This window comes from Pseudorasbora parva, chromosome 14 (genome assembly GCF_024679245.1).
Source record: "Pseudorasbora parva isolate DD20220531a chromosome 14, ASM2467924v1, whole genome shotgun sequence".
In the NCBI taxonomy this organism is placed as follows: domain Eukaryota; kingdom Metazoa; phylum Chordata; class Actinopteri; order Cypriniformes; family Gobionidae; genus Pseudorasbora; species Pseudorasbora parva.
Window position 1 is genome coordinate 39,003,518 of NC_090185.1, and position 22,577 is coordinate 39,026,094.

A 22,577-nucleotide genomic window follows, 5' to 3' on the forward strand; every position below is an offset into this window, starting at 1 on the left:
TAAGTTACATGGTTGCCTTAAAATTTTGAGTTCACTGAAATTAAAAATGTATGTTAATACAATTAACATTTTTGAGAATCACCAACCTTAATTCAAGTATTATTAAAAGATTTTGTAAGCATATTGGATAATTGTGTTTTATTTGTGAGGATGCAGTGAAACATGCCAAACAGTGCAATTTTCATGATTTATCACATTTTGTATGTGGTTCAGACAATCATATTTTGAGTTTCTATTTATTAAACCAATTTGCTTTATTGTATTAACTCAAAATTTTCATGTCAATAAACTCAATTTTAATGCAACCAGGTTACTTACTTTTTTAAGTTAAACCAACACATTTTTTTTTGAGTGTAGGAAACATCGTGGGAACATCTATGGGTTTTATAATATTTTTCATGACTTTCCCAAGCCTGGAAATATTGGCAGGTTTTCCATGACTGAGGGAAACCTGTGAATATAGGCTTAAATTAGAAATGCAAAGCTAATGTTTAGGCCACATTATTGCAGATGTTTGTGAAATATGAGTGATATTATAAATCAAAACCATTAAATAAATAAATAATGGTTTGCATATGCTAAAAGTTCGCTCAGGCGTCACATTTTAGTATAATTGAGATATACCTTTTGTAATATTTTGAAGTCTCTTTTTTATTTTAGTTGAATAATTGGTCATTTTAGTTTTTTCTTATTAGTCATTATTTTAAAAAACTATTATACAAGTTTATTATACATTTAGTTATAATTTTTTAGTAATTTTATTATATATATATATATATATATATATATATATATATATATATATATATATATATATATATAATAAAATTACTAAAAAATTATAACTAAATGTATAAATAAAAAAAAAAAAAAAAAAAAAAAATATATATATATATATATACATATATTTATTTATTTATTTTTTTATTTTTTTATTTTTAACCAACAATTGATAGTTATAGAAGTTTTAGTTATTTTAGTGCATCAAGTTAAACTAAATGAAAATTAGAAATTTCATTTTGAATAACTGAAATTAAATTTAGGTTTTTAATATTAATAATAATATTTAATAAAGTTATGAAAATATTTTGCTTATTTTTAGTGTTAGATAACAATGATAATGTACTGCACGATCTTTTGGGCATTTTTATTGTCATTTTACTATATTATTTTACTTGTAGTTTATTTTGTCATTTTTCTTCTAAACAAAACTAATACAAGTTATAGTATCTTATTATTTAGTACGTAGTTTGTATTCATCTTTAAGTTTTAGTTATTTCAGTACATCAAGTTAAACTAAATGAAAATGAGAAATTACATTTTTAACAAATTAAATTAATTTAAGTTTTTAATATTTTTAAAGTTAAGAAAATGTTTTGTTTATTTTGTTTTAGATAATAACATGATCACATGATAATATACGGCACAAACTATTCCTTTTAAAATCTGCTATAGACAAAAACAGATACAGTTAAACTGTAATAATCTATCGCTTAAAATAAGCAGAAACAAATATCCAATATCATACAATATCCAAATTATAAAATGATATTAAAATAATAAACATTATTAATTATACTCATTAATATGATTAAATGCCATTACTTATGATCACTGATGCCAGTAACGCGTTACTCTAATCGGACTACTTTTTTCCAGTAACGAGTAATCTAACGCGTTACTATTTCCAAACCAGTAATCAGATTAAAGTAATTTATCCAAGTCACTGAGTTACTGGGAGTCATTTTCTTAATAAAAAATGTAAAATATATATTTTTGATTTCTTCTTGCATCTCGGGGAGAGTATTCTTTCAGGAAATATTTTTTTAACTTGGTAACACTTTATTTTAAGGTTCAGTTATTAACTATTAACTAGCTGCTTATCATCATGCATATTACTAGGATATTGTCTGTTTATTAGCACTTATAAAGCAGATATTAATGCCTTATTCTGCATGACCTTAATCCTACCTAGGCATGAGCCGATATCAATTTTTCATGTTGCGATTAATTGATGAAGTTTTATCACGATATACGATATTATCACGATATTGAAATAACTTGCAAAAAAAGTGTTGCCATAGCATAACAGCTTTAAGAACTATTTTTGTAAGAACAAAAATAACTGAATGTTTAAATAAAATAATGCACCAAAAATATATACAGCTCTGGAAAAAAAATTAAGAGACCCCTCATTGAGAAATCAATGTTATGTGGTCTCTTGATTTTTTTCAGAGCTGTAGAAGTACAATTTTCAAACAGATTAAAGTGCAAAAGAATTAGGCTATAAAGAACAACAGGTAGGCTTACAAATTACAATAAGGTCTCATTATTTAATGCATTAACTAAGACTGAGCAATAGCTACATTTGGTACAGAAAGTATAATGTTTTTGTTAATGTTAGTTAAGAAATACTGATCATTGTTAGTTTTATCTTAGGTCCATTAAAAAAGTTATTTTGATTTTAATGTTATTAAAAAGTAACTAAGAAATGAACATAGAATGATTAATTCTTTATAAGTATTTTTCATTGTCAGTTTGGTAATGAATTAACATGTTAACTAATGAAGTCGTATCTCAAAGTTTTACTGAACAATAACAAATCATTAGAACAGTTCTAATTATTAGGGCATGTTGTAGTCCAGATTGAAACATAAAAATGTTTAAATTTGAAAATAAATAGCCTAATAAGTCTTTAAGTGTTAAGTATTTGGTGCTTGATGAACAACATTGAGATTACAAAAACGAATGGCTGTTTTAAAAACTACGCGTTTTTTTGTTTGTTTGCGGGTTTCCGGGGTAACCGCTGCATTCTGCAGTTCATCAGCGCCCTCTGCTGTCACTGAGCGGCACTTCAGCAGCGCGTCTCCTTCACTGGTTCAGTCATGTGCAGACGCACGTTGGGCTTGTTTATATCTGAGCGCGTGTCCCTTTGGCAGAATACAGCGGTGTTGAGCATTTATACTGTTGATGGGCAAAGTATTCTTGAGTGCATTATAAAAAAATTATAAATTGTTAATAAATTATTATTTACGATATTTTAAAGTGCCCACGATAACAATATCGTGCATATTCATTATCGTGATAAATCGCATTATCGAAAATCGGCACGTCTAATCCTACCCAATACCTAAACTTAAACACTACAAAAACTACCTTACTAGCTATTAATAAGCAGTAAATTAGGAGTTTATTGAGGCAAAAGTCGTGGTTAATAGTGAATATGTGTTCCTCATACTAAAGTGTTACCTTTAATTTAAAATTAAAATGTCAGGAGATACATTGTTGACGTTACTGTTAAAAACGCACTTCCAATAAAGTGAGTGTTGGCAAAAACGGTTGTCATTTCTATGTTGAGGCGGCAGGGGTGTTGTCAGAAACTGCTGAATGTAACTAATAAAGTAACTTGTAATCTTACTTAGTTACTTTAAAACTTAAGTAATCTGTAAAATAACTAAATTCCTTTTTAAAGGAGTAATCAGTAATCAGATTACTTTTTCAAAGTAATTGTGGCAACACTGCTTATGATTAAATATAAATATTGTGCATTCCTGTTCACACAGATTTAAATCAGAGATATGAAAGAAGAAATCTAGTCACCATCTCCTTTTTGTTCTTCCTCAGGTCTCTTGGGTTCCTCTGTCTGCTTTGAGATTCAGCTCGTGATATGTAGTCAGCCACAGTCACTGCAACAGATGCCAAAGATTTCATTGGCACAGGATCTCTATTATTCTTGAACAGCTTTGTGTGGTGAACGGGCCAAACACGTTTAATACTGGAAATGTTCCTCCGCCAGAGCTCTCGACTCTCACTTGCCCTTCCAATTGGAGGATGCGAGTTTCAAGAAACCTTAAAGGGTTAGTTGACCCAAAAATGAAATGTCTGTCATTAACTCCTCTCCCTAATGTCGCTCCACACCCGTAAGACCTCCGTTCATCTTCACACACAGTTTAAGATATTTTATATTTAGTCCGAGAGCGAATGCAAGGGTATGCACACTATACTGTCCATAAAATATCTTAAACTGTGTGTGAAGATGAACGGAGGTCTTACGGGTGTGGAACGACATTAGGGTGAGGAGTTAATGACAGACATTTCATTTTTTGGGAGAACTAACCCTTTAAACTTGGCTGTTAAAACTGATGCGAAGCGTGAGGTGGCATGTAGAGATTGGAGAGCTGAGATGAAGAGGAAGATTGACTTTCACTGTATGGAAAAGGGCAGCTTGGACTGAATCTTGGTTGAGAAGGTAAAACACCTACATGGATTTACATCAACCATGCAAATTAATACCTACAGCTTTATAAATGTTATTTGCAATTCCAAAGTTCTAGATAAAGATAATTGCTGATGTTATTTCACACAAACGTCTGTATTAATAAACCTATTGTTGTGATGTGGCATGTTGGTCATGTGGTCTGGTGCTCAATGCCATGCAGTTTGGGTCAGCAGCCGCTTGAGCACAAACCCGTGTTATTTCACACCGTTACCTGGCTGCCTCTCCTCAGGAGGCCGGAAGCGGCGGCGGCGGCTACGATTGCGCCGCTCTGGTTTAGCTTCAGCATCATCTACAAAACATCGGTGCAAAACCTGACCTTAAACACTGTAGCTGTGTTATCAAAAGCCATTTGAGCAGTTTGCAGCTTGTGGGATTTGTCTCTGTGTTATTCATTACAACTAAAACCCATAAAAACCTAAAAATCATTGTCATTGTATCAAAGGCCACAGATGTTTTTCAAAGAACTAGTTCATGTCTGGAATATAGCGCGGCCCCTTTAAGAGCTGGAATATAGCGCGGCCCCTTTAAGAGCTGCAATATAGCGCGGCCCCTTTAAGAGCTGGAATATAGCGCGGCCCCTTTAAGAGCTGCAATATAGCGCGGCCCCTTTAAGAGCTGCAATATAGCGCGGCCCCTTTAAGAGCTGCAATATAGCGCGGCCCCTTTAAGAGCTGCAATATAGCGCGGCCCCTTTAAGAGCTGCAATATAGCGCGGCCCCTTTAAGAGCTGCAATATAGCGCGGCCCCTTTAAGAGCTGCAATATAGCGCGGCCCCTTTAAGAGCTGCAATATAGCGCGGCCCCTTTAAGAGCTGCAATATAGCGCGGCCCCTTTAAGAGCTGCAATATAGCGCGGCCCCTTTAAGAGCTGCAATATAGCGCGGCCCCTTTAAGAGCTGCAATATAGCGCGGCCCCTTTAAGAGCTGCAATATAGCGCGGCCCCTTTAAGAGCTGCAATATAGCGCGGCCCCTTTAAGAGCTGGAATATAGCGCGGCCCCTTTAAGAGCTGGAATATAGCGCGGCCCCTTTAAGAGCTGGAATATAGCGCGGCCCCTTTAAGAGCTGGAATATAGTGCGGCCCCTTTAAGAACTGGAAACTAGTGCGGCCCCTTTAAGAGCTGGAATATAGTGCGGCCCCTTTAAGAGCTGGAATATAGTGCGGCCCCTTTAAGAACTGGAATATAGTGCGGCCCCTTTAAGAGCTGCAATATAGTGCGGCCCCTTTAAGAGCTGGAATATAGCGCGGCCCCTTTAAGAGCTGGAATATAGCGCGGCCCCTTTAAGAGCTGCAATATAGCGCGGCCCCTTTAAGAGCTGCAATATAGCGCGGCCCCTTTAAGAGCTGCAATATAGCGCGGCCCCTTTAAGAGCTGCAATATAGCGCGGCCCCTTTAAGAGCTGCAATATAGCGCGGCCCCTTTAAGAGCTGCAATATAGCGCGGCCCCTTTAAGAGCTGCAATATAGCGCGGCCCCTTTAAGAGCTGCAATATAGCGCGGCCCCTTTAAGAGCTGCAATATAGCGCGGCCCCTTTAAGAGCTGCAATATAGCGCGGCCCCTTTAAGAGCTGCAATATAGCGCGGCCCCTTTAAGAGCTGGAATATAGCGCGGCCCCTTTAAGAGCTGGAATATAGCGCGGCCCCTTTAAGAGCTGGAATATAGTGCGGCCCCTTTAAGAGCTGGAATATAGTGCGGCCCCTTTAAGAACTGGAAACTAGTGCGGCCCCTTTAAGAGCTGGAATATAGTGCGGCCCCTTTAAGAGCTGGAATATAGTGCGGCCCCTTTAAGAACTGGAATATAGTGCGGCCCCTTTAAGAGCTGCAATATAGTGCGGCCCCTTTAAGAGCTGGAATATAGTGCGGCCCCTTTAAGAGCTGCAATATAGTGCGGCCCCTTTAAGAGCTGCAATATAGTGCGGCCCCTTTAAGAGCTGGAATATAGTGCGGCCCCTTTAAGAGCTGCAATATAGTGCGGCCCCTTTAAGAGCTGCAATATAGTGCGGCCCCTTTAAGAGCTGGAATATAGTGCGGCCCCTTTAAGAGCTGCAATATAGTGCGGCCCCTTTAAGAGCTGCAATATAGTGCGGCCCCTTTAAGAGCTGGAATATAGTGCGGCCCCTTTAAGAGCTGGAATATAGTGCGGCCCCTTTAAGAGCTGCAATATAGTGCGGCCCCTTTAAGAGCTGCAATATAGTGCGGCCCCTTTAAGAGCTGGAATATAGTGCGGCCCCTTTAAGAGCTGCAATATAGTGCGGCCCCTTTAAGAGCTGCAATATAGTGCGGCCCCTTTAAGAGCTGGAATATAGTGCGGCCCCTTTAAGAGCTGCAATATAGTGCGGCCCCTTTAAGAGCTGGAATATAGTGCGGCCCCTTTAAGAGCTGCAATATAGTGCGGCCCCTTTAAGAGCTGCAATATAGTGCTGCAATATAGTGCGGCCCCTTTAAGAGCTGCAATATAGTGCGGCCCCTTTAAGAGCTGCAATATAGTGCAGCCCCTTTAAGAGCTGGAATATAGTGCGGCCCCTTTAAGAGCTGGAATATAGTGCGGCCCCTTTAAGAACTGCAATATAGTGCGGCCCCTTTAAGAACTGCAATATAGTGCGGCCCCTTTAAGAGCTGGAATATAGTGTGGCCCCCTTTAAGAGATGCGCGTTCCCTATTGCACTGCCGTGTGTGTGTGTGTGTGTGTGTGTAACGGTGCCATGATTCACGTGAAGAGTGAGAGAAACACTGACTCAGGAGCTCGCTTGATCAGAAAAGTATACATTGAAGTGTGTTTAAAATTATGTTATGATGTTACTCTGTGTGTTCGCTCGGCGCTGCTGTGTCATGTTCACACTGCTAAGAGAAAAGCGCTTCTGTATGGAGCTAGAAATATGACTAAATGATCTGAATTTGAATTGTATAAATCTGAATTATTGACAAGTGTAATCTAACAAAATTGAATATTATGTTGCATTTTACATAGTTCTGAATTTGAATTTTTTTAAATGTTGAATATAGAACCTTTGAAATTGAACACATCTGAAATGTTTTTATGTCGAAATTGTTTAGACATGTATTTTCAAACAGCAGATATTTTGTTCTGAATTAATAGACTGGAAATATTCAGTTTTTGAAAATACAGATTCAAGATTTCAGATGAAGAAGAAATTCAGATCATCAAATTCAATATTCTAAAATTCAGATCATCAAATTCAATATTCTCAAATTCAGATCATCAAATTCAATATTCTAAAATTCAGATCATCAAATTCAATATTCTAAAATTCAGATCATCAAATTCAATATTCTAAAATTCAGATCATCAAATTCAATATTCTAAAATTCAGATTGCAGAAATTCAGATCTTACAGAAAGTAGGCCAGAGGTCATCAGGGAAGAGTAAAGGATGTCAGAAAAATCCAACGGAGCACCATCTGATCATTTCATTTCCTATTTGTAATAAAACATAAAGAGAAAAGATCGAACAACCCCTTTATACTTTTTTGTTTATTTTAGATTAATGCACAGAAAAAGAGATTTCGGCTAGATTTCTCATTTTTCGTGTGGTTTACCGCACAATTAAATAAGGTTGGGTACTGATTCATATTTTATATATCAGATAAACATTTTTTTCTGTGAAATGGGTTTGCACAGAAAAGTCGCCTGATCTAGGACATGCCCAGTACAGTTTAAGAAGCGGTAGTCTTCTACTGCTATAAGACTACTATTTTGTTGAACAGACCTGGGCTGAATCTGAAATCGCCCCCTATACCCTCAATACCTGCAAACAAGTTTCAAAATCCGGCCTATCAGGTACAGCGTACAGAGTAGAGTACAGAGTAAATTGTATGTACTGTAGAGTGTATTGGGGGGATTTTTGGTGGTATAAATATATTGATTTTGAAGCAATATTCTCATCAGTGTTCTATCAGCTTTTACATAGGCCTACTTAAATCTGCATATTTGTGATATTTACCCCAGGGCGTTATGTCATTTTATAAAGGCAATTTTTTAAATCTTATTAAATGTATGCATTTCATGTTCAATTCTTACATTTGATTAATAAATGCAGTTATAATAGTAAGACACTAGGGCTTTTACCAATCAAATTAATTAATTTAAACTGCAAAAATAAAACAGCAATGAATAATGTTATGAGATTGATGTTCTAAATGTTTGAATATACAAATAAAAAAATGCAATGATACTTTTAAACATGAAACTAAACCGCCAATAGGTGGCAGCAAGTGATCATCTTAATGAGTGAGTCATTGAGTCGTTCATTCAAATGATTCATTCAAAACGCTGATTCATTCAATACAAAACACCGCGCTGAGTGTTGTTCCTTTGGAACTATATTCGTCAGTGAAATCATAGTTGAAATAGAACAAAATAAGTTTTTTTAGTCTAAAATGTAATTACCTAATAATGAATTATGCTACACAATTCACGATTGCAATATGTAGCTTTTTGAAATTGTTTATATTGCTGCTCACTTGTTTTGATTTCTCCACGAATGTCTCAAAGAGACAGGCAGCGCCAGCCTCAACGTGACTTTGTTACCAGAGATACACTCCATTATCAGTCGCTGTTTACATTGAATATAATAATAAATAAATTATTATCTGGTTATTTTAATGTTTTATTTGTCCGGTCGGGAAAGTAAAATCCTCTTTGATTTGTCCCAGACAAAGATAATGTGGAGCCCTTACAGTCAGCCCTGTGTGTTCATTGATGATTTCTCTCGTGCTGTAAAGCGGAGGTGATTGGTTCATGTCATGAGCTGCCGTTTGCTTGAACTGAGGGCTACAGTGATCTGTGAATGCCACGCCATAGACTGTTAAAAAATAGGTCACGCCACATTAGAGCATTTCCCATTATTATTGTTAACAACTTCACCCCCCACCCCCGAAAGAAAACTCATCGGATCTACATTCATTCACTCGTTCAAGTTTACTGTATTAGTGGACTAAAGTAGGGAATAGTGAGGGTTTATGGGGGCGATTTTGGATTCAACGCTGGAGAACGACAGATGACGTCAAATGCTTAGATTTTCTTCACTAATCAGCGATTTGTAAATCACGCACGAAAAATGAGAAATCTAGCCGAAATCTCTTTTTCTGTGCATTAATCTAAAATAAACAAAAAAGTATAAAGGGGTTGTTCGATCTTTTCTCTTTATGTTTTATTACAAATAGGAAATGAAATGATCAGATGGTGCTCCGTTGGATTTTTCTGACATCCTTTACTCTTCCCTGATGACCTCTGGCCTACTTTCTGTAAGATCTGAATTTCTGCAATCTGAATTTTAGAATATTGAATTTGATGATCTGAATTTTAGAATATTGAATTTGATGATCTGAATTTTAGAATATTGAATTTGATGATCTGAATTTTAGAATATTGAATTTGATGATCTGAATTTCTTCTTCATCTGAAATCTTGAATCTGTATTTTCAAAAACTGAATATTTCCAGTCTATTAATTCAGAACAAAATATCTGCTGTTTGAAAATACATGTCTAAACAATTTCGACATAAAAACATTTCAGATGTGTTCAATTTCAAAGGTTCTATATTCAACATTTAAAAAAATTCAAATTCAGAACTATGTAAAATGCAACATAATATTCAATTTTTTTAGATTACACTTGTCAATAATTCAGATTTATACAATTCAAATTCAGATCATTTAGTCATATTTCTAGCTCCATACTTCTGCAGAATAAAACCGAGGGTAGCGCAGATATGACGTGATTGTCAGGAGACTCGCTCAAACGCTATGCTGACTCGTCCCGGTCCTTAGTTAAAATAGCCGTTTGCTCACAATTTACAAATAGTTGGAAACATCTGGGATATTTTAGGTACTCAACTGAACAAAATAAATAACACTGGCCTAGTGGTTTTTGGATATTTTACTGCAAAAATTCTACATAGTGCACCTTTAATAACTCTTAATATCAAGCACGTCCCGCACTTTCCCATTCATGCATGTTCTTTTCATAACATAAAAAAGGACACCGAAACCAAAACTTTGCTTTGCTTCTGATGGACATGTGCAACTTTTTTTATTAAAAAGTAATGAGAGTTCTTTATTTAGCAGGCAAAATAAAACAAGCATTTAAAAAAGATATATAGCATCGTGATGCATGGTAAAAGTGATTATATTCCACAGCTCTAATCAGTAATTGAAATGTGTGCAGTAAAGCTTACCGAGGCCGTTCTCGCTGAGGGAGGTGTTGTCGGACTCACTCATGCCGTCCATGACTGTGGTTTCTTCATCGGTGCGGCGGCGGCGGGAGCGTCTGCGGCGGCTGGTGTTCATCTGCGAGTCACTGGCATCGGTGTCTGCCGTCTGATCCGTCTCTGTGTTGTCCAACAGACTGTACGGGTTTCCATCGGGATCGTTCAGGACTGACATGAAAAGAACAATACAAATATTCATACACAAATCACAGAACAAATCTCTCTTTTATTTTCAGTGCTGCTTGCCTGTGTAAAAAACAAAACCACCGTTAAAATTATTTACTTTTTTTTTTTTTTTTGGTTGCACTATGTAACTTTTCCGTCCGCTAGAGGGCGCCTATTCAAAACAAATGCGTAGTTTTATGACGCTAAGTTTGAGCTCAGCATCTTGGGACACATTGGGAAATAATCCGGGTCGCCAATGACTTTCAGCAGTTCGGATCGCGCGTCAAACTGCCAGACTGCTGAAATCACGTGACATTAGCGATCCGAATCACTGATCGAGTCACTGATTCATAACCCTTTTAAACTTTTTGGAGGAACCCGGAAGAGAAGACAATGCTGAATAAAGTCGTAGTTTTTGTTATTTTTTTTTATTATTAACCCACTGATGTCTCATATGGACTACTTTGATGATGTTTTTATTCCCTTTCTGGACATGGACAGTATAGTGTGCATACACTTGCATACGCTCTCGGACTAAATATAAAATATCTTAAACTGTGTGTGAAGATGAACGGAGGTCTTACGGGTGTGGAGCGACATTAGGGGGAGGAGATAATGGCATACATTTCATTTTTGGGTGAACTAACCCTTTAAGTGTGTAAGGGCTCCAGTGTACCTGAGCTGATGGAGTTGGACGCCCCTCGCCCTGAGCCTCTGCCTCTAGCTCCTCCACGGCCCCTGCCCCGGCCCTCTCCGGCCCTCCTCCGGCTGTCCCTCTGCTGTCTGGGGTTGCGCTCCGGCTCCTCTCCGGCCAGGGACCAGTCGCTCAGCTCTTCCTTGCGCTCGGAGTCCGTCTCAGATGCGTACGAGTGCTCGGAGTTGGTGCCTGAAAGCCATGAGAAATGAGACCGTGTAATTTTGCAGATTTTCAACCCGCTTTTCACTGTTAATATGCCGGTACTGCATGGAAATTAACAATGTTTACTCGTTCTCCATGTTATTCGGACAGAGAAATTCACATCTATTTGTCAGCAAAAGTCTAGCACATGGACAGCTCCAGGGCTTTTGAGAAAACTACCAGTATTTCTGCTGGTCTATTTCATGACCAGCGCATTCTGGAGTGTCTGCTGAGACTAGGGCTGGGCGATATGGCCCAAAAAAAAAATCCCAGATTTTTTCACCAAAAATTCGATTTACTATTTAAAACTAATTTTTTTCCCTATTTAAAACTAATTGATTTTCCTTAAAATCAATCTGCAGATAACAAAGAAATTGTTCAAAACAAGTTTTAACTTTATTTTGTTTAGGTAAAATTAAATATCTGCGGCTTGGTAGAGTGTGAATAACCCCCGACTATTCCACAGTATAAATGGGCACCATATCTTTTGCAATATACAGTATACATATCAAAGGTTTATGAATTGATATGCAGATAACTTTTATTAACAACAGTAATGTGCAAAAGCAGTATAGGGAAAATTTAAATGTTATGCTCGTATTAAATATAGATTACTTTACTTGTTTTCTGTGTAATTTAGTCACAATTTGAAGAAAAGTTTAGTTTTTCCTGAGACTTTGCGACTTCGTACTTTTCTCCATACATTAGGGAGTGGAAATCGCTAATAAATCAATAAGTGCTCTTCTGCTGGTTATAGTGGTGGGCATTTAATATCTTTTTTAAATAAAAATGCTACAAAATGGATTACACATTTTTTTTAAATAAACTAAAAAAAACATTCCACTATTTCTTTCACAAGACCCCTTTAAACTTTTAATTTTACAAACCATCACATTAAAAATAACATTACAATCGGATATTTAGAGCTTTGAAGAGCTGGAAATAAGTGTGAAGCTCTTGAAAACCATTGGAAAGTGCTTGAATTTCAATCTCAAAAGGTTGTACGAATCCTGAGATAAATAATGACAACAACAACAACAACAACATTAAATCCATGTGCTTTTACTACAGTAAATCATGGTGAATGTTGGTGATCTGTGACTGAAACCCCTGACCTTCGCTCAGCTCTGTTTGATCTGATATCTGTGGTTTATAACAGAATTCAGCCCCGACCGCTTCCACTAGATCACAGTAGCGATGGTATTAATTCTGTGGTGAATTTAAACGCTCTCTCACTGGATCACCAGCGCTGTGTATCGTGTCTGTCACGAGATTGGCCCGTGTGTGAGCTCGCGCTGCGTTCGTGTCAGCGCAGCTTTAAATGAGTAGCGCCTAGCGCGGTTCCGTTCAGACTTCAAACACACTTTGCAGCGGGGTATTGTTAATTGTTCTGTGAAAAACTAAACCAATTACGAATGACACTGTATGTTGTTAGACGCGATCCTTGTTGTTTGTGTACCTCTGTGGCAAACGCGCGCGGGGAGGGCTGAGCCATTACGGGAGCTCAGAGGGGAGCGTCGGCAGATTTGAAAGAGAGAACCGATTTTCATTCACAAAAATCGTCGTAAACTAAAAACTCGAATTAATTCATAAAATCGATTTATCGCCCAGCCCTAGCTGAGACCGTGTCAATTAATGTCTCCTCCGAATTTGGCCACCGACACATCATTCTCAATAAACCCGTCTTCCGCGTGATGACTCCGATCCTTCAAATATTCATATTCTTGTGTAATCGTTGCGTTATCCTCAATAAACCCGTCTCGAGTGATAACTCAAACTTTTGCATATTGCGATTTAATATGATTTCTGACATGTAAGGTTTCCAGAATAATAATCCTACACGGTGTGTTAATAGGCCAGAGGAGAACTGGCACCCCGACTGAGTCTGGTTTCTCCCAAGGTTTTTGTTTTCTCCATCATGCCCTGATGGAGTTTTGGTTCCTTTGGTCGCCTTTGGCTTGGATCATATTGTTAGTGTCCCCAACTGAGCAAGCCAAGTTATTCAACTAAATATACAAATAAAATGAATTACTAAATGAACTGTATCAACTATATCATTGATCTGCCAACATTGTTGTGCAGTATTGTATTTGTACAAGAAGAGACACATATTGGTGCCACTAATGAACGTTGCAAATTGCTTCCTCATTAAATTTCTTATTGTTTAATTTAGAAGTGGACATTTTAAGCTTTCTATACACATTTCTCATGTTGTGAGGCAAGTAGCCTGCTGAATTTCATTTTATTAATGAGACATACTTAAGAGCAATGTAAACATGAAACATTGATATAAACAGGAACTTCCTGTGAATGGTCTGAAAGTCTGAGGGATATTACAAACAAATCTGAGCTTTTGAACTAATTTTCTAGGTGAACGAACCACTCATATTCACGTGCTCTATTGACTGATATTTTTGTTCACTGAAATCCCTCCCACAACAGCGTGGTGCTATTGGCAACAAGCGCATGCACAGCTCTGTGGACTGTTTCAATCTGTTAAATAATGACAAACCTCGAGCCAATAGTATTCAAGTATGAGATGTGACGGCGGAGCATGTGATTTGTTGAATCAGTGAACGAATACGCCCTCTACTGATCGAGATAAAGTCTGACTTTAAGTCTGACTCTGAACAGGAGACTATACGATAAATTAAAATGAGCTGATAACATCACCGTTTTCTCCAGAACGACTGATTTTGTTGCAATATTGTCCTGTTTAACACTGTGAAGCTGCTTTGAAACAATCAGCATTGTAAAATTACAAATAAATAAAGTTGACTTGACCAGCCACAGACAGTCTGATTGTCAGGGGGTCATTAATAGCCCGGTTTTTAAAAAAAGTTTACTCATTCTCCATGTTATCTGGATAGAGAAATTCATGTTTATTTGTCAGCAAAAGTCTAGCAGACAGCTCCAGGTCCAGGGTTTTCGTGAAAACTACAGGTTGTATTTCTGTTTCCCGGCCACGGACCGTCTGATCGTCAGAGGGTTGTTAAAGGTGTCATGAACTGGCTTTTTTTTATTGTTTCAACTAATAATGAATAGCCCATTACTTGTTCATGTGGTTTTTACATTCAAAATAAGTTTTTACATAACTAATAAAGTAATAGGCTATTTTCTACACTGGTTTTGAGGCTCTCTCCAAAACGCTGTTTATTTATTTATTTTTTTTTTTGCTCTCTCCAAAATGCTGTTTAATAAAACGCAGTTGTAAATTGTCCCCGTGACGCACTGGAGACTTGGAAGTAAACGCCCAAGGCTAGGATTGGAAAAGATTTGCATATTTAATGAGCTTAACTTCCACTGTCAGTTTAACATGAGGGAGAAGCAGCAAGGAGCTGTCCAAAGACGCTGGAGACAAAATTGTACATCAATTGTACACCTCCACAAGGCTGGAAAGGGCTACGGAGAAATTGCCAAGTAGCTTGGTGAAAAAAGGTCCACTGTCGGAGCAATCATTAGAAAATGGAAGAAGCTAAACATGACTGTCAGTCTCCCTCGGACTGGGGCTCTATGCAAGATCTCATCTCGTGGGGTCTCAATGATCCTAAGAAAGGCGAGAAATCAGACCAGAACTACACGGGAGGAGCTGGTCAATGACCTGAAAAGACCTGGGACCACCATTTCAAAGGTTACTGTTGGTAATACACTAAGACGTCATGGTTTGAAATCATGCATGGCACGGAAGGTTCCCCTGCTTAAACCAGCACATGTCCAGGCCCGCCTTAAGTTTGCCAATGACCATTTGGATGATCCAGAGAAGTCATGGGAGAAAGTCATGTGGTCAGATGAGACCAAAATATAACATTTGCTCATAATTCCACTAAACGTGTTTGGAGGAAGAAGAATGATGAGTACCATCCCAAGAACACCATCCCTACTGTGAAGCATGGGGGTGGTAGCATCATGCTGTGGGGGTGATTTTCTGCTCATGGGATAGGGTGACTGCACTGTATTAAAGAGAGAATGACCGGGGCCATGTATCGGAGATTTTGGGGAACAACCTCCTTCCCTCAGTTAGAGCACTGAAGATGGGTTGAGGCTGGGTCTTCCTACATGACAATGACCCGAAGCACAGCCAGGATAACCAAGGAGTGGCTGTGTAAGAAGCATAGCAAGGTTCTGGCGTGGCCTAGCCAGTCTCCAGACCTAAACCCAATAGAGAATATTTGGAGGGAGCTTAAACTCTAAACCTGACTGATCAAGAGAAGATCTGTGTGGAGGAGTGGGACAAAATCCCTCCTGCAGTGTGAGCAAACCTGGTGGAAAACTACAGGAAACGTTTGACCTCTGTAATTGCAAACAAAAGCTACTGTACCAAATTTTCTCAGGTGTTCAAATATTTATTTGCAGCTGTATCATAAAAACAAATATTAAAACAAATCATACATTGTGATTTCTGGAGATTAGATTATGTCTCTCACAGTGGACATGCACCTACGATGACAATTTCAGACCCTTCCATGATTTCTAAGTGGGAGAACTTGCAAAATAGCAGGGTGTTCAAATACTTATTTTCCTCACTGTAAGTGTGTTGCACCATTCCTGTCAGATCCAAATCCAGTATCGACCGGAGATTTGTTTACACACGATCCCGCAGTGAACATGTCTTCCCCAAGTGAACTGGACCTTCATTAAAAATAAAGTTCAACCACACATTCCTAATATTAGGATCCGAAGGAAGCTTATGCAGCGACTGTGTTCTTCCACAACCAGGAATAGCGCAATATTTTGCTATCTTTCTCTGCTTAAAATTGTTGTTGGCTATAGCACGAGCCCTCCATGAGTCGGTGGGCTAGGATCCTGGATTAGAGGCGCTGTAGCTGTAGGTGTTTTGTCGCGCAGTGAGGTAAGTATGAAACACAAGACTGGGCCTGGTGTCTATAAAAGCTTTTCTTTGACTGACAAGGAAGTTTTCAGCTGATAAAGGATATTCTTATATTACCATGACCTTTAATATTTAAAAGCTCGAGGGAAAGTTGATTTTCTCAATTCATCACCCCGTTAAAAAGAAGTGCTTGTTTGCCACAAATTGGTCTACACGTTTAAACTTTCAGATTTTAACAAGAGTTATTTTAAACCGTATCGTACTGCGTCTACTCTTTAAACAAACGCCCTACCGTAGCCAGAGGTGTATCCAGGACCCCGACGGCCACGGCCTCTGCCGACATAGGAGCGATTGACATGGATGGTGGTGTTGGATGTGCTCTCTTCAGTGGCGTAGCCCTTGTCCTTATCTCCGGCTCGGTTTGGGACAGGCCTGTAGCCCATCCCGATCTGACGCAGCTGCTCGTCAATCTGCAGCCGCTCCAGTCGCAGCTGCTCCACCTCCTGCAAAACACAAACAAGCGCTTGAGCTCCTCAAACATCTCCGGCCTTTCGTCACCACCCCTGCTGCATTTATCTCTAATACTCACGTTTAGGTAAGCAATATGGTATTCCAGTAGGACCTGCACATTGCTGATACTCTCCTTCGTTCCAACAAATGTAAATGGCACCATTCCCTATTTAAAAAAATAAATAAGACTGCATTATAGTGTGTGTATACATTCATCTGCCTAGCTTTTGTGTGCTACTCTCGGGTGTCTTACTTCCTGTCGGGGGAGTTTGTTGTCATTGTCGCCTTCGATGCGCACTCTCACCACACCGGATTTATCGACAATCTCCTGGATAACCTTGCCATTTTTTCCAATAACCTTCCCTATAAAAGGGAAAATTTGTATGAAAATGATGCCAACATACGATTTAAGGTTTTCTTGTTAAACTATTGAATTCCCCAAGAAACTTTCTGAATCTGATTCAATGTATAAATAATAAATAGTATACTAAAATTGCACTTTAAATATATCAAAGACTTAATGCAAACTGGTTCTAAATGAAAAGCTTACATACCAACAAGATTGCGAGGAATCTGCACCGAATCTTCCAGAAACTCTAGATAGTTTCTTGCTTTCTGAACCGCCTCTACACTCTGTAGAGAAACATTTAAAAAAATGCATTGTATCTATTACAAGGAAGCGGTTTGATGAAATGTCACACCATGGGCAGAAAGCGGTAGCCTGGATGCCATCCGAACTTAGCCCCGCCCACAATTTATTTTAGGTCGGGCAATTCGGTCTGGCCTTGCTCCATAGAGGAGTGATTATCCCCGAACAGAAACTGTTCAGACCAATGAAATCATCAGGGCAGGCTTTAGACGATGATGGACAGATGATAAACAGTAACGTAATCATCACGTCATCAAAGGGGCTTGGGTTATATTTGATTGAATCCTAAACGGAGAGCTTGTTTGTATCTGCATCACCTTCACAATTTCTCTCAGAAATGATGATCATGTTGGGTAAGTACTCTGTATCAATAAATTATTTTACAACACTGGCAAAGATCGTGTATTCCAGCCTGATTTCAGCGCAGACAGGGTTGCCAAGTTTTTACAACAAAACGCGGCAACTACTAGGGGGGGTTCTCCGGTGAATAAATGGCATTTGGGGGGTAAAATGTGTTATTTTGGCAAGGTTGCCTGCTAAAATTCGCACTCATGGGTCTATATATCACATAATAGTTGCTTCAACCCGCAGACAGAAAAGTACCCGCGGAAAAAACGCGGACTTGGCACCACAGTGCAGTTGAACTCTGTTGACATTTGACAATGCGTCGCTACGTTGCTCTGATTGGTTGTTGGTCTGTCCAATTGATGTCTTTCCTGGTTCGGTTGAAACACGCCCCATAATCACAGCCCAATGGAGCAGTTTCAGACTCGTCAGGCTAAGAAAGCGGACACACCTCTCCGTAAATCCTGAAGGTTCGAGTCTCCTCGTCCAGTTCGATGGCGGTCACTCCCGGGACCTTTCTGGCTTGCTGAATGTTACTGCCGTGGCTTCCGATTGCGAGACCTATGAGGTCCTCTCTCACGGTGAACTCCTCTTGAAACGCGGAGGCCAACTGCTTTGTACTCTACATGAACACACACATTTTTAAACAGGGTTAAAGGGTTAGTTTACCCAAAAATGAAAATTATGTCAACAATTACTTACCCTCATGTCATTGGACACCCATCAGACCTCCGTTCATCTTCAGACACAGATGAAGATATTAGTGTTGAAATCCGATGGCTCAGAAAGGCCTTCATTGACACCAATGTCATTTCCTCTCTCAAGACCCATAAAGGCACTAAAGACGTCGATACAAAGCCCATCTCACTACAGCGGCTCTACAATCATTTATGAAGAGGCGAGAATAGTTTTTGTGCACAAAAAAACTAAATAACGACTTATATAGTGATCGGCCGATTTCAAAACCAATATTCGAACAGTTATGAATCAGCGAATCGATTCAGGATTCGGATCGCGTGTCAAACTGCTGAAAGCACGTGACTTTGGTGATTCGAATCATGAATCGATTCACTGATTCTTAACAGTTTGAATATTGGTTTTGAAATCGGCCGATCACTATACAAGTCGCTATTTAGTTTTTTTGTGGACAAAAACTATTCTCGCCGCTTCATAAATGATTGTAGAGCCGCTGTAGTGAGATGGGCTTCGTAACGACGTCTTTAGTGCCTTTATGGGTCTTGAGAGAGGAAATGACATTGGTGTCAATGAAGGCCTTTCTGAGCCATCGGATTTCAACACTAATATCTTCATCTGTGTCTGAAGATGAGCGGAGGTCTGACGGCTGTCTAACCACATTAGGGTGAGGAATTAATGAGATAATTTTACTTAGACAGAACTTAAAGTGTGGTGTGAAAAGCCCCACATTAATAATCAAGGAAAATAGATTGTGGCTGATGTACCTCCAGATGTTTGGTGGCCTCCTCGTTCCTGGACATGAGCATGAGTTTCGTGCGGATGCTGCGTAAATGCATGTCACTCAGCAAGGAGACGCGCTTGACGGTGGCTTCGGTCATGGACTAGAGGTGTTTAGAGAGTGTGGATTAAGCTTTTGTCATAATCAAACCTACTTGCAGAAGTTGCAACGGTTAACTGAGACTCACCAGCACAACCAGTTCATTTTGCTCCGGGCTGTAAACAATACGAATGGCTCCAACCGCCTTTTTGAAATCCTTGTGGGCATGTTCGCTCTCACATCTAACATGAGCAATGAGGAAATAATTTCATTGTTTTAACTTCAGCACAGAACATCAAAGAAAAATGTATTCAACTTAAAGAAATACAAAAAAAGACTTAAAATGCTGTTGAAAATTATTATTGCTGAAAAGCAGTTGTTGTTGTTAAATTCTCAGTGGTGATAATGGTGGAAGCTTGTTTCCGTCATGGAACAAAATATAAAAACGTAATTGCGACTTCTCATATTTGGAACTTTATAATTTGCAATTCTGACTTTAATCCCTTAAGTGTCACCCCCCTTTTTGAAAATATACATGAAAATTCACTATCCAAACTTAAATGGTTGCAATTCAAGAATGCTTTGGTCTAATTTTAAAGAAGACAGTCAGCAGAGTATTGCTCAAGTGAAATCACTAGTTAAAGTATAAAAAAGTTATGGAAGTTTAAATGTACTGTAAATCAAATATACTGTACTAGATATTTAATATTTAATATAAATATATATGTTACAAAATAATGTGTACTCTAAAATTACTATCAAATCAAAGCCATATGTCTAATCAATTTGTGTTCCAAATTTGAAGTTGATATCACAAAAATTGAAGTTCCCATGAGGTTTTGTTTAGGCGTTGTACCACAAATAGCCACCGGGTGTCATTGAAATTCCAACTGATATTTAATAATGCAATTTCCTGTGCCAAATGTATAAATTTTTGTGTAAATATCAAAAAACAGTTTGCAGATATAGAACCGTGAGACTCAGACCTTTCCGACGATATGCGTTTTGTCAAGATTAGAAAAGGTTTTTATTATAAAGTAGTTAAATAAATATGAAACATGACGACGCCACTTGGGGAGGAGCCCGCTAGAATAATTTAGAGCACCGTTACCATGGTAACGCAAGGTCCGATTTCAACACGGTTTGCACAGGATGAATCTTGAGTTCATATTTTTCGAATGATATTTAGTTTGTCAACATTAGATCAGGATAAATATAGGATATAATTGTTTTAAACATGCAGTGGCAAATGGGCCCACCGGTGGGCCAGTGACACTTAAGGGGTTAAACTCGAAATAAACTCACAATTGCACAATTCTATGAAGAAAATGTTTTGTTACGATATATAAACTCACAATTGTGAGAAAAGTCACAGTTATGAGATATAAAGTCATAATTCTAAGGAAAAAGAAATCAGTGTTACAAGATATAACCTTGCAATTGTGACAAAACAACAACGAAAGAAACAATTCTAAGAAAAAAATCTGTTATGAAATATAAACTTATAATTATCAGAGGGAAAATAATTGTAACAAGATATAAACTTGCATTTGTGAGAAAAAACTCACTAAATTCAGAGACAGAAAAATCAGCGTTATGAAATATAAATTCATAATTCTGAGGGGGGAAATCAAAATTAAGAAGAAAAAAAACATTTCTGGGAAAAAAGCATCATTTTACAAGTTATTATTAATAATAATAATAATAAATTGTATTTGTATTGCGCCTTTCTTACACTCAAAGCGCTACAACAATACATAAAACACAACTCCATAATGAACAATCACAGTGATACAAAAAAAAGAAAAAAAAAGCAGCAAATATGGTAAAATTATTACTTAAAAGCTTCACTAAAAAGATACGTTTTGAGTAAATTCTTAAAACAATCAAGAGATGGAGCATTCCTGATAGAAAAAGGCAGAGAATTCCACAACCTGGGACCAATACAAAAGAAAAAGACCTCCCACCCATAGTTTTAAGTTTACAACGAGGTTGGTACAGAGTGAGAATGATTTAGATTATTAAATGATTATGACAAAAATTCTGCCTAGATATGGATTTATTTAACACTAAACCCTATTGTCTGAACCAAATGCTCATTGCCTGAACCCACTGATTGAATCAATCACTCTTTTGGCAAAACCGTAAGCACTTTTCACCTGTTTAGACATAACTAACAACACATTTTCAATGTGATGCACTCGTGCTGCAGAATGGTGAGCACAGGTGACAAAAAGCAAACACAATTAAAGGGGGGGTGAAACACTCAGTTTCAGTCAGTGTCATGTCAATCTTGAGTACCTATAGAGTAGCATTGCATCCTGCATATCTCCGAAAAGTCTTTATTTTTTTAATAATTATATAAGAAAGATGCGCTGTTCCGAGTCTTTCCGAAAAAAGCCGAGCGGGTGGGGGCGTCGTGTGAGCGGAGCTAAATAATGACGTGTGCAGCAGCGCGCTGTGTGTTGAGTCGAGCGTCATCCCTAACAGCGGTAAAAAAACTTTATTCAAAAAAAAAATATGGCTTTTAATCAGATACAGCCATACATCTATGATCCGGAATCAGACCCAGAGGCTGCAGTTGAACAGGAGCAGCAGCAAAAACGACTAGAGCAGGACGTCTGTATGTGGTAAGTTACAAGTTATACACTAACTATATAATATGCTTAGCGGCTTGTGTTATTTACATATTTATACTTGAATTATATCGTCGTATTTTTGTCTTTGAAGGTGTACATGTGGGAAGTGCAGTTGTGCACGTGTGTTTGTGTGTTTACGCGTGGTTTGTGTAGACAATTGTAACGTTAGTAAGCGGACTGGTTTTGCACCGCAGGCTAGTGTTTACATAGATAGACACGGAATAGTAGCGCATTTAAATGAAGAAGCGCGCTTATTTAGTTCAACATATTTCCCCCCTTTGTGTATTGTTGTTTGGAGTGCTTTTACAATACACAAACATAAAGTTACACATATAGTGGCCAGCTAAACAAATGTACACGCACTACACATCGCATGCTCCATTGATCAATTAACTATACGTGATCATGTTTGGGCTACTTGATGAGCATAGGCAAAAACACAGACATTTGAAGCACTCTTACTCACAGCCTGCGGTTCTAACGTTAGGACCTTTATCGTTGGGACTGCTCCATCCTTCAGC

At 38.2% G+C, this 22,577-nt stretch overlaps 1 protein-coding gene across 2 annotated transcripts in view; it reads right to left on the bottom strand.

Annotated features, from left to right (window-relative positions):
• The window catches only part of fxr1 (FMR1 autosomal homolog 1), a 30,867-nt gene that overhangs the window by 2,726 nt on the left and 5,564 nt on the right, over window positions 1-22,577 (bottom strand). Inside the window, exons 6-16 of one of the 2 annotated variants that reach the window (XM_067416383.1) lie at window positions 19,566-19,659; window positions 19,365-19,481; window positions 18,356-18,526; window positions 17,465-17,543; window positions 17,164-17,273; window positions 16,990-17,076; window positions 16,693-16,903; window positions 11,351-11,560; window positions 10,477-10,677; window positions 4,491-4,568; window positions 3,601-3,686 (exon numbers count right to left, since the gene is read on the bottom strand). In XM_067416383.1, the coding sequence (XP_067272484.1) occupies window positions 3,601-3,686; window positions 4,491-4,568; window positions 10,477-10,677; window positions 11,351-11,560; window positions 16,693-16,903; window positions 16,990-17,076; window positions 17,164-17,273; window positions 17,465-17,543; window positions 18,356-18,526; window positions 19,365-19,481; window positions 19,566-19,659 (1,444 nt within the window). The remainder of the gene's footprint in view (window positions 1-3,600; window positions 3,687-4,490; window positions 4,569-10,476; window positions 10,678-11,350; window positions 11,561-16,692; window positions 16,904-16,989; window positions 17,077-17,163; window positions 17,274-17,464; window positions 17,544-18,355; window positions 18,527-19,364; window positions 19,482-19,565; window positions 19,660-22,577) is intronic. The other variant, XM_067416384.1, reaches the window with a different exon arrangement.